The 16065-nt window shown below is 42.1% G+C and overlaps 1 protein-coding gene across 1 annotated transcript in view; it reads left to right on the forward strand.

Annotated features, from left to right (window-relative positions):
• LAMC2 (laminin subunit gamma 2) overlaps positions 1–11653 on the forward strand; it is a 67284-nt gene extending 55631 nt beyond the window's left edge. Inside the window, exons 15-23 of the mRNA XM_007937664.1 lie at positions 557–636; positions 1797–1946; positions 2443–2587; positions 4118–4267; positions 4785–4899; positions 6033–6232; positions 8078–8236; positions 8330–8429; positions 11400–11653. Of these exons, the coding sequence (XP_007935855.1) occupies positions 557–636; positions 1797–1946; positions 2443–2587; positions 4118–4267; positions 4785–4899; positions 6033–6232; positions 8078–8236; positions 8330–8429; positions 11400–11653 (1353 nt within the window). The remainder of the gene's footprint in view (positions 1–556; positions 637–1796; positions 1947–2442; positions 2588–4117; positions 4268–4784; positions 4900–6032; positions 6233–8077; positions 8237–8329; positions 8430–11399) is intronic.
• The last annotated feature ends 4412 nt before the right edge of the window (positions 11654–16065 follow it).

A 16065-nucleotide genomic window follows, 5' to 3' on the forward strand; every position in this document is an offset into this window, starting at 1 on the left:
GAGCTCTGGTAGCATAGTGGCTAAGGCACTTGACTGCTAACCAGAAGGCTGGTGGTTCAAACCCACCAACCACTCCTCAGAAGGAAGGTTGGGCATTCCTACTTCTGTAGTGATACTGCCTCGGATACCCAAGGAGGGGTCGCTATGAGTCAGGGCCGACTCGATGGCAAACAACAACAACAACATGTATATGTATATATACGTTTTTTTTTTCCTACTATCCTTTTGCAAAATATCCCACCATAACATTTTGTATATATTTTACTGGATTTTAAATACATATAAAATTATAAATATGTATATATTTTTAAATGTACCTGTATCCATATAAAACTGTTTTTGAACTTGGGTGTCTATGTTATCCCTGTCTATACATACTTTAAAAAAAAAAAACAAAACATGGAATGATTGTGGTGAACTGGGGCTCTCAATAGAAGTGTCAGTGTGTGACATCCCATGTGGCTAAAGATGAGCCACTCTGACTAGACAGATGCTGAAGCTACTGAGATTCTTCAGCCAAGTGCAAGCCTTTAACCAATTTTTTTTTTTTCCACAGAACATTCCTCCCTCTGAACACTACATGGGGCCAAACAGCTTTAAAAATCTGGCTCAGGAAGCCCGGAAACTGGCAGACGGGTGAGCAGCATCAGAGGCACCTCTGCTTCAGGTTGGCTCTGCAAGACCAGACTTGAATAGAACTGTAGGGTGCTCAGACCAAGCACCATATTCATTCCCTCTCGGTTCCTTTGCAGCTACCCCCTTACCTTGAAACCATTTTTTAAACCACTTGGCTTTCAGTGAACATAGGTGGCCACTGGGCAGGATCATTTGGCAGGAGCTGGGGGTGGAGGTGTTGGGTTCCCAGATTTCTCTGTGACTCACAGTATGGCTTTGGTCTATGTCAGATGTGACTCCTCGGGCCACATGAAATGAATCAGCCCTTGGAAAAGAACGCTCTGCAGCTTTCAGGGACTCGCAGGCTCCCAGTCCGAGCCTGGGAACAAGCAGCAACGAGTTGTTTGCTAGCCTGTGGGGGCCAAGTCTGCAGAGAGGTGATTTCCTCCCCAAAACCTGCTCTGCAGGGCCTCAACAACAACCTATAAATACAGACAGCTCCCAACGTTCATCCTTGCTTCTGACTTATTAAATCCTGCCTGCTTAAGACATTTGCTCATAGCAGAGTGCTCAGCAGGGTGGCAGGCTCAGTTAATCCCTAGTGGAATTCAGTCAGCTGAAGGGGACTGGCTTGTATTTTTGCAGCATAAACTATCTCCTGAGATTGTTTTTATAGCTTTCTAGAACCAGGGGAACAAAAGCATCTGGGGGTTGACAAGCTTTGTTCCCCTTTGGGTGGCCCTCGTTTAGAGTTGCAGTGAACATGAGCAGGTTCCCGTCCATCTCTACTCTCCTCCCCTAGGCTTCCACTGATTATGCCATAAACAGAAAAGATCATCACACGGTCTATGACATGAGGCTAACTCTCCAGAATACCAACTTCTTAATAGTTCCTATAATTCCATCTACCAGTTGCCATTGACTAAATGATCCCATGCGTGTTATACTCCATAAGTTTTCAAATGGCTGGTTTTCCACAAGTAGATCACAGTCCAACTCCAACTGGACTCCAACTGCCAACTCTTGGCCAACCACTACCCAGAATCCATCTACTTTCTCAATTTATTCAATTCCTTTCTAGACAAACCAGTTTCACCACTTTTCTCCCTTGGTTTAAATGACACATCTGAAGTTATGTTATGAAAACTCTAATTCTCTTTTTTTTAAAAAAATCTTTTCAGTCATGTTGAGTCCGCCAGTAACATGGAGCAACTGGCAAGGGAAACAGAGGACTTTTCCCAACAAGTGCTATCACTGGTGCCCAAGCTTATGGACGAAGGAGTAAGAGGAGGCAGCCTGGACAGCTCTGTGGTGCAAGAGCTGGTGGGAAAGTATGTAATATGTTTTAACCAGTTCTCACGTGGACCAGCAAATTCAGGATCTTCTAAGATATGCTGCAAACCACACTTGAGGGACAAGAGAATGAGTGTTAGTTTGAGAGAAATCAAGTATCTTTAAGAGTGGATGAAGAAAAGTTAGATTAAGTAAGGTTTGTCTTTTGATTGGGAAATCTCAATGCTCAAAGACATTGTCACCCTCTTTGGTATTTAAAGGGTGTTATTAAACCCATCTGATGGTTTGGGGAATATAACAATAATATATTACCAAGAATTAGCAAACTTGGGTTCAATTCTTCTGACCAAAACTGTATAAACTATAAGACTTATGTTTAGATTTTAGGCAGAGATTCATATCTGACATGTAACCTTGTTTGGGTCTTCTGCATAATTCCAATTTTAAACAGGAAGGCAGATCTTACTTTTCTAAGAAGAGTGAATTTTCAAAGTCCTCTTTTCTCTCTCTCTCTCTCTGTCTTTTAAATCTTAGATTAGAAAAAACCAAGTCCCTGGCCCAGCAGTTGATGAGGGAGGCCACTCAAACCGACACTGAAGCAGATAGGTCTTATCAGCATAGTCTCCGCCTTCTGGACTCTGTGTCTCAGCTTCAGGGCATCAGTGAGCAGTCCTTTCAGGTGAGAACCTCTACCTATGTGCTTGTTGAGCAGAGAAATAGCCATAAATGCTTTCTTCTCTAGGGGTCCCATGTCATTCAGCCATCCAGCTTTTTCCTCCATGTTGACCTTTCCTGCTTTACGTTAGAAACGTTTATCCTTCTCATTCCCCATTTCCTTATTCTTAAACCCTAATTCTTGTCTCTGAAAAGACCTTAGCCCATTCTGAATCTACTAGTTGTTAAGATTTTTGTATCTCTTCCATAGCTGTAGAGACTGTTTGAAACCTTCAGGAAGTTATTATAATGTTTGGTGTTTACACTTGGATTCTTCTTATTGCACATCTGTTTGTATACAATCATCTTACATGATTGTTATGGATTGAATTGTATCCCCCAGAAATGTGTGCTGTAAATCCTAGCCTCTAGACTTGTGGTTATAATCCCATTTGAGAATGGGTTTTCTTTGTTAAGAAGCCTTATCAGTGTAGGTATGTTTAAGCAGTCAATCCCCTTTCTGATCAGATTAGGCATGGAGAAGTAAGCAGAGATGGGGGAAGAGAGATGTCAAGCCACATAAAGATGACCTAAGTGCAGAAGCTCAGAAGAGACAGGGACCTTTCCCTAGAGCTAGCACCCTGAATTCAGACTTCTAGTCTCTGAAACCATGAGCAAATAAGTTTGGTTGTTAAAATCATCCTCTTGTGGTATTTCTGTCATAGTAGTAATAGATAACTAAAACAGTGAGTGATAGATATCAAATGTCATTCTACTCAGAAGACTTTTTTTCTTCTTAAGTTTTACATTGTTTCTACTTATTAATTCCTTTAACTATTTCAAACTTATTAAAAACCAAAATCAAACCAGTTGCCATGGAGTTGACTCTGACTACATTGCAACCCCATGAGTGTCAGAGTAGATCAGTGCTCCACAGGGTTCAGTGTCTGATTTTTCAGAACAATTGAGAGGTCTTCTGAGATGTCTCTTGGTGAGCTCAAATCTCCAACCTTTCTATTAGCAGCCAAGGGCATTAACTGTTTACACCACCCAGACTAAAAAACTCACTGTAATCAAGTCGATTGTGACTCCTTGGGTTTCCAAGACTGTATCTCTACAGAAGTAGATTGACCAACCTTCCTTTCAAGGAGTGGCTGGTGGGTTTGAACTACCAGCCTTCTGGTTAGCAGTCAATTTAGTAGATTAAGAATATTCAGCTTTATATCTATAGCAAAAAGCACTAACTATAATTTCCACAAACATCGGTTCTCACGAATATATAAACTAACACACATTTTTAACTCCTCCCCACCCTACCCCTCCAAAAAAAGAAAAAAAATAGAACAGAGATAAAGTCTGTTTGACTGTTGAGGGCCTTGCTACCTGACTGCCATTGGTCACATTGCCTCATTTCTGTTAGGCTTTGGGTGTAGATGGTTGGTAACTGTTTTTGTAGCTTCTTTAAACTCCTCCACAGTGATGCCAGATCCTGAGAAGGCTGGTGTGGTAACTGGTGAACAGAAAGTCAGACTCATTTATTTCTTTGGGCTATCAGGTAGAAGCGAAGAGGATTAGACAAAAAGCTGATTCTCTCTCTAGCCTGGCAACCCGGCGTATGGATGAGTTCAAGCGTGTACAAAGAAATCTGGAAAACTGGGAAGAAGAAACCCAGCTGCTCTTACAGGATGGAAAGAATGGGAGACAGGTATTCTTTTGTTAATTTGTTCACTCAGCAAACATTTAGTGAATGCCTAACATGTGAATAAATATGGCAAGAGCAACCATCGGGCACTTTCTCCTTACAGAGGGAGTAACTGAGATGCAGAGACCTTGATGTAATCAGCTCCGCTCCACCCCATGAGTCAGCCCTCAAACTGAGGAATGGGACCTAGGCTTCCTAGGACCTATTTTGGGCAGAGTTCTGTCTACTAGCTCTGCTCCAGGAAGTATCTGGAGCTTAAAATTATATTTTGCAAAACTTTTCATGTCCCTGACAATGGCCTAGAGTTTGACCTGTTCACTATATGGGATGTGTCACTGGGTTGTAAAGTGTGCTCTGTCCCAGATTGTGGAGGGCTTTGCTATAGCACCCCTAGACTAGACAGAGAATCACAGCACCCTGTTGTCATGAAGAGAAATGTGTCGAATGATTTTGCTAGCAGGAATGCACTTCTTGGTGTAGGTTACATTTACTCTAATCTTGTCTATCTGACTATTTACAGAAATCAGATCAGCTGCTCTCCCGTGCCAACCTTGCTAAAAGCAGAGCCCAAAATGCACTAAGTATGGGCAATGCCACTTTTTATGAAGTTGAGAACATCTTAAAGAACCTCAGAGGTGAGTATTTCACAGTTCAGACCACTTGAGTATTTTAGAAGTTCAACCATGACTTTGTTTTGAATCCTCATATATCTCCCTAAGTGGTAGGTACCTTGGAGACTTAATAAATGTGTAGTAAATATATTCCTAAAGAGAAACATTCGTTAATATTTGATATAACGAGAAGAGGATCAAACTAGATATCGGAAGGCTTGAGTTCTGATCTCTGTGGGATCACATGACTGCGCTGAACTGGCTGCATGATCATTGTCAGTCACACAGAATTTCTGGACCCTAATTTCTAACTTTTTAAAGGGAAAGATTGAACTATGTGATCTCTAAGGCCCCTCACATACCAAACATACCATACCCATACTGATACTTTCCCTTTTCTTTGTAGCCTGGTTGTTTCTAATGTGCACCAATGTGGTTGCTTTGTGTTGATGATGGAGCAAGTTTAGTCACAAAATCTGGGTCCCAGGAGATTTGAGTTTTTGCCATCAAAAGATACGATTAAAGTCTCAGGCTTGTTTATTTACTGGAGACTAAAAGAGAAACATTCCTAAACTTTGGGGATTTTTTTTTTAATGGAAAGTACCTCTCCACCCATTCTATCCAATCCATAACTATTATCATTGGTGACTTAGGGTTCGAAGCCCTGGTTTGAAACTTTGGGCATCAAAGATTCTACCTACTTCTGATCCTTTTTGGGGTCTTGATATGCTTGCAGTGTTGGGGACCCAGGGCAGGATTATTGTCAGTTTCTATAAGCAAAGGAGGGAGTGCTGGTAGCGTAGTGCCTAAGGCATTTGACTGCTAACCAGAAGGCTGGTGGTTCAAACCCACCAGCCACTCCTCAGAAGGAAGGTTGGTCAATCTACTTCCATAGTGATGCCACCTTGGAAACCCAAGGAGGGGTTGCTATGAGTCGTGTATGACTCAACAGCAGTGCGTTCTTTCATTTATAAGCAAAGGACTACACGTGGCCCCTGAATGCCTCATTTAATATACTTTCTCCTGGACAAGAAAGAGTAGTTGCAGTCACAACTTCCCCTGCCCTCAGCCTCAGAGCAGCAATAACACACTCTGTGCCCCTTTCCTTCATTTACTGGTTATTTTTCATCTTCAGGGCAATGTTTTCTTCATTTCAGAGTTTGACCTGCAGGTTGGAGACAGGAAAACAGAAGCTGAAGAGGCCATGAAGAGACTCTCCTACATCAGCCAGAAGGTGGCAGATGCCAGTGACAAGACTGAGCGAGCCGACTCAGCCCTGGGCAGTGCTGCTGCTGATGCCCAGCGGGCAAAGAAGGCGGCAAGTGAGGCCCTGGGGATCACAGACAAGATAGAACAGGTAAAGAGAAATCAAGATGCGGACTGGCGGGCTTCACTGCATGTTGTTGTTGTTGTTGTTATGTGCCGTTGAGTCGGCCCCGACTCATAGCGACCCCTCCTTGGGTTTCCGAGGCAGTATCACTATGGAAGTAGGATTGCCCAACCTTCCTTCCGAGGAGTGGCTGGTGGGTTTGAACCGCCAGCCGTCTGGTTAGCAGGCAAGTGTCTTAGCCACTATGCTACCAGAGCTCTTACTGCATAGAGGTGCATAAAAGTGGAAGAAGAGAGAGCATTGGGCTCATTGTGAGCCCAGTTTGCAGAGTCCTATTGTGGTCCAGGGTGGCCCCAAATCCACATGCTGATTCCTAAAGCTGTGATTGACTGCATGCTTCAGCCTGATATTTTCATTTCCCTCATTGGACAACATCATAAGAGGAACCATCCAAGATTGTTTTTTATATAGATTGTCATCGGTGGTTTGATTCCAGCTTATGAAATTCTGGAGTTCTACATCCCTCTCTCCTGCCCATGTCCTTCATCTAAGCTCCATTTACTTGTTTTTCTCTTTCTTTATACTATATGATAGCACTATGCTTGGTGTTGGGGATCTGGAGATGAGAGAGACCCCTCCTCGAAGAGCATTCAGTGTGATGGAGGCAAGGGAGACAGACAAGTAACACAACACATGTGGTACATACTCCAGTACAAAAAGCACCTGCCAACTGAAAGAGAGCTTTTTTAATTTTTATTTAAGCATGAATGCTACAAAGGTTATGCAACTCTATAGAAAAAACCCAGAGGGAACTCTTGATAGCTAGACTATTTGGCTTCATTCATGGAGCACTGGTCACTAGCAAAACTAGTTTAAAAATTTAAAGTAACTTTCTTCTCATATTAATCTTATGCTATGTCTATAATTATCAGAATATCTTATTTATTTTTATTATACATGTTTAGTGTAAAAACATCATGAAATTAAAAGAGTGTATAGCCAAAAAATATTTGAATTTTAAGTCTTTTGAAGGTAGAGACCAATTCCATATGCTTCTCTTTGTATGTTGTTGTTGTTATGTGCCATCGAGTCAGACCCAACTCATAGCGACCCCTCCTTGGGTTTCCAAGGCAGTATAAGGAAGGTTGGGCAATCCTACTTCCGTAGTGATACTGCCTCGGAAACCCAAGGAGGGGTGGCTATGAGTCGGGGCCGACTCGATGGCACATAACAACAACAACAACAATCACTATGGAAGTAGGTTGCCCAACCTTCCTTCCGAGGAATGGCTGGTGGGTTTAAACCGCCAGCCTTCTGGTTAGCAGTCAAGTGCCTTAGGCATTATGCTACCAGAGCTCCTTCTCTTTGTATAGTTTCTAGCATAGCAATTCCTGCAATTTGATTTTTAATGATAGTATATTGATAAAGATATTGATGAGCTTACAAAAAGCAAAAAGTCAAAGCTGTAGGATCATTCTCTGCACCACAAGCCCAAGTGTCTCAGAGATCCTACTAAAGTCCTTCAAAAGACTGGCAGTAAAGGAACATGACAGAGAAGAATGTGAGTTTCTTGTTTTCTGGGTTTTCCCAAGTGGCTACTATTGTGTTCACCATTTGGTGAGCATTGAACTGAGAGGGAAGCACTGTTTCATGGCTGACCCTCTTAGTCCCAAGAGACAGACCCCAAAATTAACTTGTTTGAGGCAGAGCCTGGGGAAGGGCGTGTCCCCAAGTCTGACTTTCTCATTGTTCATGTAACTTACCCCATCAGGGCCTGGCTGCAGCTGTATTTTTTTCTGCAATAGTCTTTGGGATGTTTTCGTGTCTGACCCCTATCTCTCCTTCCATCTCTGGCTCCTTTTCTTCTCCCAGGAGATAAGGAGTCTGAACTTGGAAGCCAATGTGACAGCAGATGGAGCCTTGGCCCTGGAGAAGGGCCTGGCCACTCTGAAGAGAGAGATGAGGGAAGTGGAAGGAGAGCTGGCAAGGAAGGAGGTAGAGTTTGACATGGATATGGACGTGGTGCAGATGGTGAGTTTCCGTTGCTTTCCACGGGAGGTCCCCTGAACCTTGCCAATATGAGAAACACCCTTTCCAGACTGGTTTGTACTTATTTTTTCTCAGGTAATTACAGAAGCCCAAAGAGTTGACTCCAGAGCCAAGAACGCTGGATTTACAATCCAAGACACACTCAACACATTGGATGGCATCTTACACCTCATAGGTACATGGCATATCCACAACCTTCCAGCCCCATGCCACAGGGCTTTTCCCCAGAAGACTCGCTATACCCACCCTTGATGGATGGGAGTCTCAACTTTCCCTGAGGGCATCAGATTTTGGTTTATTTCCAGGCCCAGTTCCTTGGGGCAGGTAACTTTACACTTTTCAGGACTCTGTTTGACCATCTCTAAGCTGGTCACTGAACACCTATTGCCCTTGGAAGTGGAGATCTGAGGGTCAAATAACTAGGTGGATTCAGGGAACTTCACAGCCAAAGAGAAATACTAAACAAGTTGACGGCCCTGCTAAGAAGTTTGGACTTGATCCTCAGAAGCCAGTGGGTGGTTTTAAGCAGGGGAATAACATCATTACAGTATATTTCAGAAAGATCAATAGGGCAGCTGAGTAGAGGAGAGTTTAAAGAAGGATTAGACAGAAGGTATGATGGGACCACTTAGGAGACTGTTGAAATAATCAAGAAGATATTTGATGGGTGCCTGGTCTAAGGTAAGAGAAGTGGTGAGGTAAGAGAAGATTCTCTGGTCTGTGAAGTCAAGAGTCATTTGCTAATTCTGCAGTTTGTTCCTACCCACCACCTACCAGTTGCCATTGGATCAGTTCCAACCAAGGCGACCCCATGTGTGTCAGAGTAGAACCATACTCTATAGAGTTTTCAAGGGCATCTCTAGATGGACTTGAACTGCCAGTCTTTTGGTTAGCAGCTAAATGTGTTCACCATTTGCATTACCCAGGAACTCCTTGTTCTTTTCCAAACCACATTTATACTTTGACATTACCAGTTAGAGAGACTTGATTTGCCTGTGTAGATGACCCAGGAAAAATGTGAAGGTAGTAGGTCCATGAGATGCTTCAATTTAGGATAAAAAGGGTACGAGGGCACAGTGTGGCAAGAAATCAGGTTTCTCCATGGAGACCTCCCAATAGAAAACTGATCTGAACTACAATTTTGGATTTAGGTGGAGCTGGTATGGAACCCTCATATGACCTGTTTTGATAAACTTAGACTGGAGTAGATATGGATCAACGGATTTGGTCATAGATTTGGTCAAGAGAAAGGCTTGGTTCTATTTTTCCAGTTCAGTAGAACAACTTTAAAACCTGATTTTTCTGTGGAGTATCATGGTAGCCCTGAGAGACCCATATTGTCTGCATTGTTATACTAATGGATCTTTTTTTGTGATCCAGTGGGCCAAAGGAGTGAAATACCCTCTAAGCTTAATTGAGATTTTAGCAGCATTGTTTAGTGTTCTGAAAAAGGCAATGAAACTAACAGGGCCTTTAAAGAGAAAGTCAGAGATGGTAAAGACAGGGTAGGTGGGACCTATTAAGTATTTCCTATGTGTCCGTGGCAGGAATTCTGGTAGCATAGTGCCTAAGGCACTTGACTGCTAACCAGAAGGCTGGCAGTTGAAACCCACCAGCCACTCCTGGGAAGGAAGCTTGGGCAATCCTACTTCTGTAGTGATACTGTCTCAGAAACCCAAGGAGGGCTCACTATGAGTTGGGGCTGACTCGACGACACATAACAACAACATGTGTCTGTGGCAGCTAACAACGTGTATTAGACACCAGGAGTTTTCATGGTGTTATATTCCTTAAGTCTTACAAAAGTTCTATGAGGTAAGTTTTATTATTTTATTTTACAGAGGACTAAACTGAGGCTCAGAAAGGAGCCCTAGAGGCACAGTGGGTAAGCACTCTGTTGCTAACTGAAAGGCCGGTAGTTCGAACCCACCAGCCGCTCCATGGGAGAAATATGTGGCAATCTGCTTCCATAAAAACTTACAGCCTTGGAAACCCTATGGGGACAGTTCTATTCAGTTGTGAATCATAATCAACTTGATGGCAGCAGGTTTAAAATGAGCTCAGAGATTAATAATGCTTTGGCGGTCACATAATAAATTGTGGAGGCAGTATTTGAACTGAGGTCTCTTTGTCTCCAATGCTTGTACTCTTTTCTAGAAACTCATGCTGCACCCCATGGTCATGATTATGTTGTCCCAAAACTTATTTAACATTCTCTGTGTGTCATAGAATTTAGAACAATTCTTGAATTTCCCCCACTCCAGGTGAAGAAAAGTTCCATTAACCACATTTTCGTTATGGTGTTATTTCCATCCGAGTTGCTCTGTTGAGTCCATGAACAATAATACTACATGCATTGTTATAAGTACAGTAAATCCATGCATTCAGTTACCTTCACTGCAGCTCACATATGTTGAGCAATCTGGCCTTGGGTTTAAATTGCTTGAGAATGGAGCTCATTGGAGCTGAACAGGTCTGGCCAGGTATCCTTCATGCTCACATTAGTTTTAGGTAGTTTATGGGTGAAACATATCTGAACAAATGTGACTAAGCTTCCTATTGAAAATAAACTAATATCTACCAGATTCCCACTGTTTTAGGCCAGAATGAAGTCTTACATCATTTCCTAACAGCTGGAATCCATCCTCAAAAAGCAAAGCATACCTTGGCCTTTAGAAACCCTGAAGCCCAGCCAGTTCCTAAAGGTCTTCTAGCAGAAAACAGCAACATATTTCCTAAGAGTCCTTCTGAAAGCATAATTTGGAGTTGACTCTGATCCTGAGGGTGAGCTGTGCTGGACAGACACCTTGGAAAATGCTCAGTCCCTATGACCTTTAACCTTCATCTTTTCAGAGCGTGAACTGTTGACCTTAACATAAAAAGAGAAATCCGAGCTTCATGTTGCTGAACAACAGAGCACAGAGTTTGGAGTTGGGCTGTTCATAAGCCCTGTGACTAGGCTAGTGTTCTCAGAATTTTTCCTAGATTATTTCTACTTCAAATAATGCCTTCTAAATGCATGGCATACCATTTGCTCTGGGCAGGTAGAAACAGAAATTAGTTAATGGTGCAGAAAGAACCACATGTGTCCAGAAAGACCTGACCAGTTTTTCTACAGTAACTGCTTTCTTATTCCCTAAAACAGACCAACCTGGAGGCGTAGATGAAGAGGGGCTGATCTTATTGGAGCAGAAGCTTTTCCGAGCCAAAAGCCAGATAAACAACCAACTGCGGCCCTTGGTGTCAGAGCTGGAAGAAAGGGCGCAACGGCAGAGGGACCACCTCCGTTTCCTGGAGACAAGCATAGATGGGATTCTGGCTGATGTGAAGAACCTGGAGAACATTAGAGACAACCTGCCCCCAGGCTGCTACAACACCCAGGCTCTTGAGCAACAGTGAAGCTTTAATAGAGATTTCTCAACTTAGGTTCTTGGGACACAGACTTCAGGGCTCAGGAGCCAGCTCGTGTGGGTGGGGTGGGATGGGGACAGTTGAACATGTTGAATGGGCGTGCTCAGGTCAACTGAACCTGACCCTGTTCCTAAGACTCTGGCCAGGAGGATATCTTATTGCACCAGCTTCCTGATGCTAGGAAATAAGACAAATAGGATCGGGTGTGAGACTGATCAAGGCCCTGTGCCCCAAAGAATAGACTGGATGGAAGGACAAACTGCATGGGCAATGTTTGCTTCAGAAAAGCCATAAACTGTGAGTCCTGGTGTATGGACAAGAGATGTTGGGTTATAGTCAGCTTATTCATTGAATAGTGGAACTGAAGGAAAATTTTCTGACTTTGCTCAGGCGTAAAATTCTTCCTAATGTCAGAACATACAGAGAAATTAGTCACACTGTGGCCAGTAGAATATTTTTGCCTGTATCGTCCAATGCAAAGTTCTTGTTTATCAGAAGTCCTTCCACTTACCACCCAGAACATAAACACTGTCAAACTAGAAGAAGTCAGCAGTGAGGACCTGTAGGCTGGCCCATTTGTAGCAGGATATCGGGTGCCCTGCCACCTTCAAGTTCTTCTGGGTCTGGGAGTAGCATCTATTTTCCTGATGATGCCATGGCAACTTAGAAGACTTCCTTCCCATTACAGCATTTCCTACCAACAAAACGTAAATGTTGAGAAGTACTGGAAGAAAAATGTGGCTTGAGCCTTGAAAGAGGTGAAATTATCTAGATGATTCATTAATACTAATTCCATCCCACTCTTCAAACACTAAAAAAATATACATCTATGTATTTTACCTTTTTTCTTTCTCTCTCTGGCAGACAATGTTCCTATCCATACTCGAGCTGAGTAGAATCCATATCCATCCATCCTTCCATCCATCCATTCATCTATTCATCCTTACAACACCTATTTATTGATAACCATTGTATGCCAGGGGCTGGGGGCGATACAGTGGGGACATAGTCTCTGCCCCTCACAGAGTTGATTGTCTAGTGAGGCAGACAGACATTTTAAAAAAAATTACACTTACACATTGTGTTCATCACAAGCAGTGTTTATTGCAGTAACCCTTGGTTTGCAACCTCTTTTCTCAACAGAACTTATGTTGCAAGATACTCCCATGGGGACACTTGGGTTTTGGCAAAGTTGAAATGGCTCTGGATTGTGCACACTTCTTGGCACTCCAGCAGTCACTCCACCCCTTTCCATAACTTATTGCACCACACTGTTGAGTCATGATAACACCAGTGGGAATTGCTGGAGAAACCAGAGCCACTTCCACCTCCACCTGGAAGACTGGTGCTTCTTCATCTCTGTATTTCCTTGGTTTTTCATGGATGTGCTTTTAAATAAAAAATGATTATTAGATGCCTGTGGTCAGTTTCTCATGTATAAAACTCTGAGCCTAAGATGGAGGTACCAAAACTATAGAAACTAAAACCATGGAAACAAAATGGATCCTAGAGTTAGCATCTTCAATTCCAGTTTTGAGCATCTCATTTGCCCTTTCTAACAAGAAGAACACTTTATGAGATTCAAACGGTGCTGTCTCCTAATCATGAGGAAAGATTTATTTCTGGACAACCCAAGCTGGGTTGGAGTAAATAATGTGTGTTTTTTTTTTTTTTTTTTTTCTTTTTCCAGCAGCTGTTAAAAAAAAAAAAATTGTTTGTGGTGTTTTCTTACCTTTTAATAAATTAAAAACATTAACCCTGATTGGGAGTCCTGGTGGTGCAATGGATAAGTGCTCAGCTGCTAAACAAAAATGTGGTGGTTCAAACCACCAGTGGCTGTGCAGAAGAAAAGACCTGACCAGGAGAAAAGACCTGACAATCTGCTCCCATAAAGATAACAGCCTGGGAAACCCTATGAAGCAGTTCTACCCTGTCCTACAAGGTCACTGTAAGTTGGAATTGACTCAATTGACTCCATGGCACACAACAACAACAGCAATCCTGACTGCCTATCTACCTCAGTGGCTGAAGAAAGGATTTTACTTCTGTCTACATTGACCCACAAAATTTTGACAGGTCTGATCACTTTATTTTGCATTCTGTGAAAATGCACTTACAAATCCCATCTTAGAAATCAAATACATCCAAATTGGTAAGGAAGAAGTCAAACTACCCCTATTTGCTGATGATCTGATCCTGTACCTAGAAAACCCAAGATACTCAGTCAAAAATCTACTGGAACTAATTGAGAGATTTAGCCATTGTGGCAGGACACAAAATCAACATCCAAAAATCAGTTGGATTCCTCTACACCAGCAAAGAGATTGTTGTTGTTGTTGTTATGTGCCGTCAAGTCAGACCCAACTCATAGCGACCCCTCCTTGGGTTTCTGAGGCAGTATCACTACGGAAGTAGATTGCTCAACCTTCCTTCCGAGGAGTGGCTGGTGGGTTTGAACCACCAGCCTTCTGGTTAGCAGTCAAGTGCCTTAGCCACTACACTACCAGAAGAAATAAGGAAATCAATACCATTTACAATAGCTACGAAAAAATAAAATATTTGGGAATAAATCTTACCAGAGACACAAAAGACCTGTACAAAGAAAATTATAAAAAACTACTTCAAGAAACCATAAGAGATCTAAATAAATGGAAGAACATCCCATGCTCATGGATAGGAAGATTGAATATTGTGAAAATGTCAATTCTACACAAAGCAATCTATACATTCAATGCAATCTCAGTCCAGATCCCATCAACATTTTTTTAAGGATATGGAAAAACTCATCACTAACTGTATATGGAAAGGAAAGAGACCTTGGATAAGCAAAGCACTATTGAAGAAGAAGAACAAAGTAGGAGGTCTCACATTGCCAGATCTCAAAACATACTATACAGCCACAGTAGTCAAAACTGCCTGGTATTGGTACAATGACAGACACATAGACCAATGGAATAGAATTGAGAACCCAGAAATAGATCCATCAACCTATGGTCAGCTGATCTTTGGCAAAGGTCCGAAATCCATTAAATGGGGAAGAGAATGTTTGTTTAATAAATGGTGCTGGCAAAACTGGATATCCATTTGCAGAAAAATGAAACAAGATCTGTACCTCACACCATACACAAAAACTAACTCCAGATGAATCAAAGACTTAAATGTGAAACCTAAAACTATAGAGTTCCTCAAGGAAAAACTAGGGGCAAATTTAGGGGCCCTAATATATGGTATAAATAGACTATCAAGCATAACCCAAAATACACAAACAGCAGAAGAGAAACTGGATGAACCTTCTAAAAATTAAATTTTTATGTGCTTCCAAAGACTTCTCCAAAAGAGTCAAAAGAGAACCTACAGATTGGGAAAAATTATTCAGCAGTGACATATCTGGCAAGGGACTTATCTCTAGAATTTATAGAAAACTCCAACACCTCAATAACAAAAAGACAAACAATCTAATTAAAAAATGAGCAGAAGACATGAATAGACACTTCACCAAGGAGGATATTCAGGCAGCCAACAAACATATGAAGAAATGCTCATGATCATTAGCCATTAGAGAGATGCAAATGAAAACAAGAAGAAGATACCATTTTGCCCCAGCACTAGTAGCAACATTCAAGAAGACAGAGAATAACAAATGCTGGCGAGGATGCGGAGAGATTGGGACTCTCATACACTGCTGGTGGGACTGTAAAATGGTACAACCACTGTGGAAAGCAGTATGGAGATTCCTTTAAAAGTTGGAATTAGAAATACCATTTGATCCAGCCGTTCCATTACTAGGTATATATCCTAAAGAAGTGAGAGCCAGGACAAGAACAGACATATGCACACCCATGGTCATTGCAGCACTATTTACAATAGCCAAAAGATGTAAACAACCTAGGTGTCCATCAACTGAAGAATGGATAACCAAACTGTGGTACATGCACACAATGGAATACTATGCAACCCTAAAGAATTACCTAGAATCTGCAAAACAATGCGTAATGTGGATGAACTTGGAGGAGATTATGCTGAGTGAAATAAGTCAATCACAGAAGGACAAATATTGTATGAGTCTGTTATTATAAAAGTCAAGGAAAGATTTATCTATGGAAGGTTACCAGGGGTGGGTGGGGAGGGGAGGGAACACTGTTATATAGGTAGAGATAAGTATTGGTTTGGGTGAAGAGAAGGGCAGTGTACCAAATGTGAGTGATCAATATGGTGGCATTGAGGAAGACAAAGACATAGAGAGATACATGGGAGGTAGGGACATCAAAGATGAACACTTTTGCACATACAGTACTGCGTTGTCACTGAAGGCAAACGTGGGTATATGGGTGGACAGATGGATGGACAGGCTGAACTAGTAGGTATGTCTATGAAGTGGAGAGTGTACCCAAGACCATGTA

This window comes from Orycteropus afer, unplaced genomic scaffold, assembly GCF_000298275.1.
Source record: "Orycteropus afer afer isolate SDZICR_OR568_19922 unplaced genomic scaffold, OryAfe1.0 scaffold00043, whole genome shotgun sequence".
In the NCBI taxonomy this organism is placed as follows: domain Eukaryota; kingdom Metazoa; phylum Chordata; class Mammalia; order Tubulidentata; family Orycteropodidae; genus Orycteropus; species Orycteropus afer.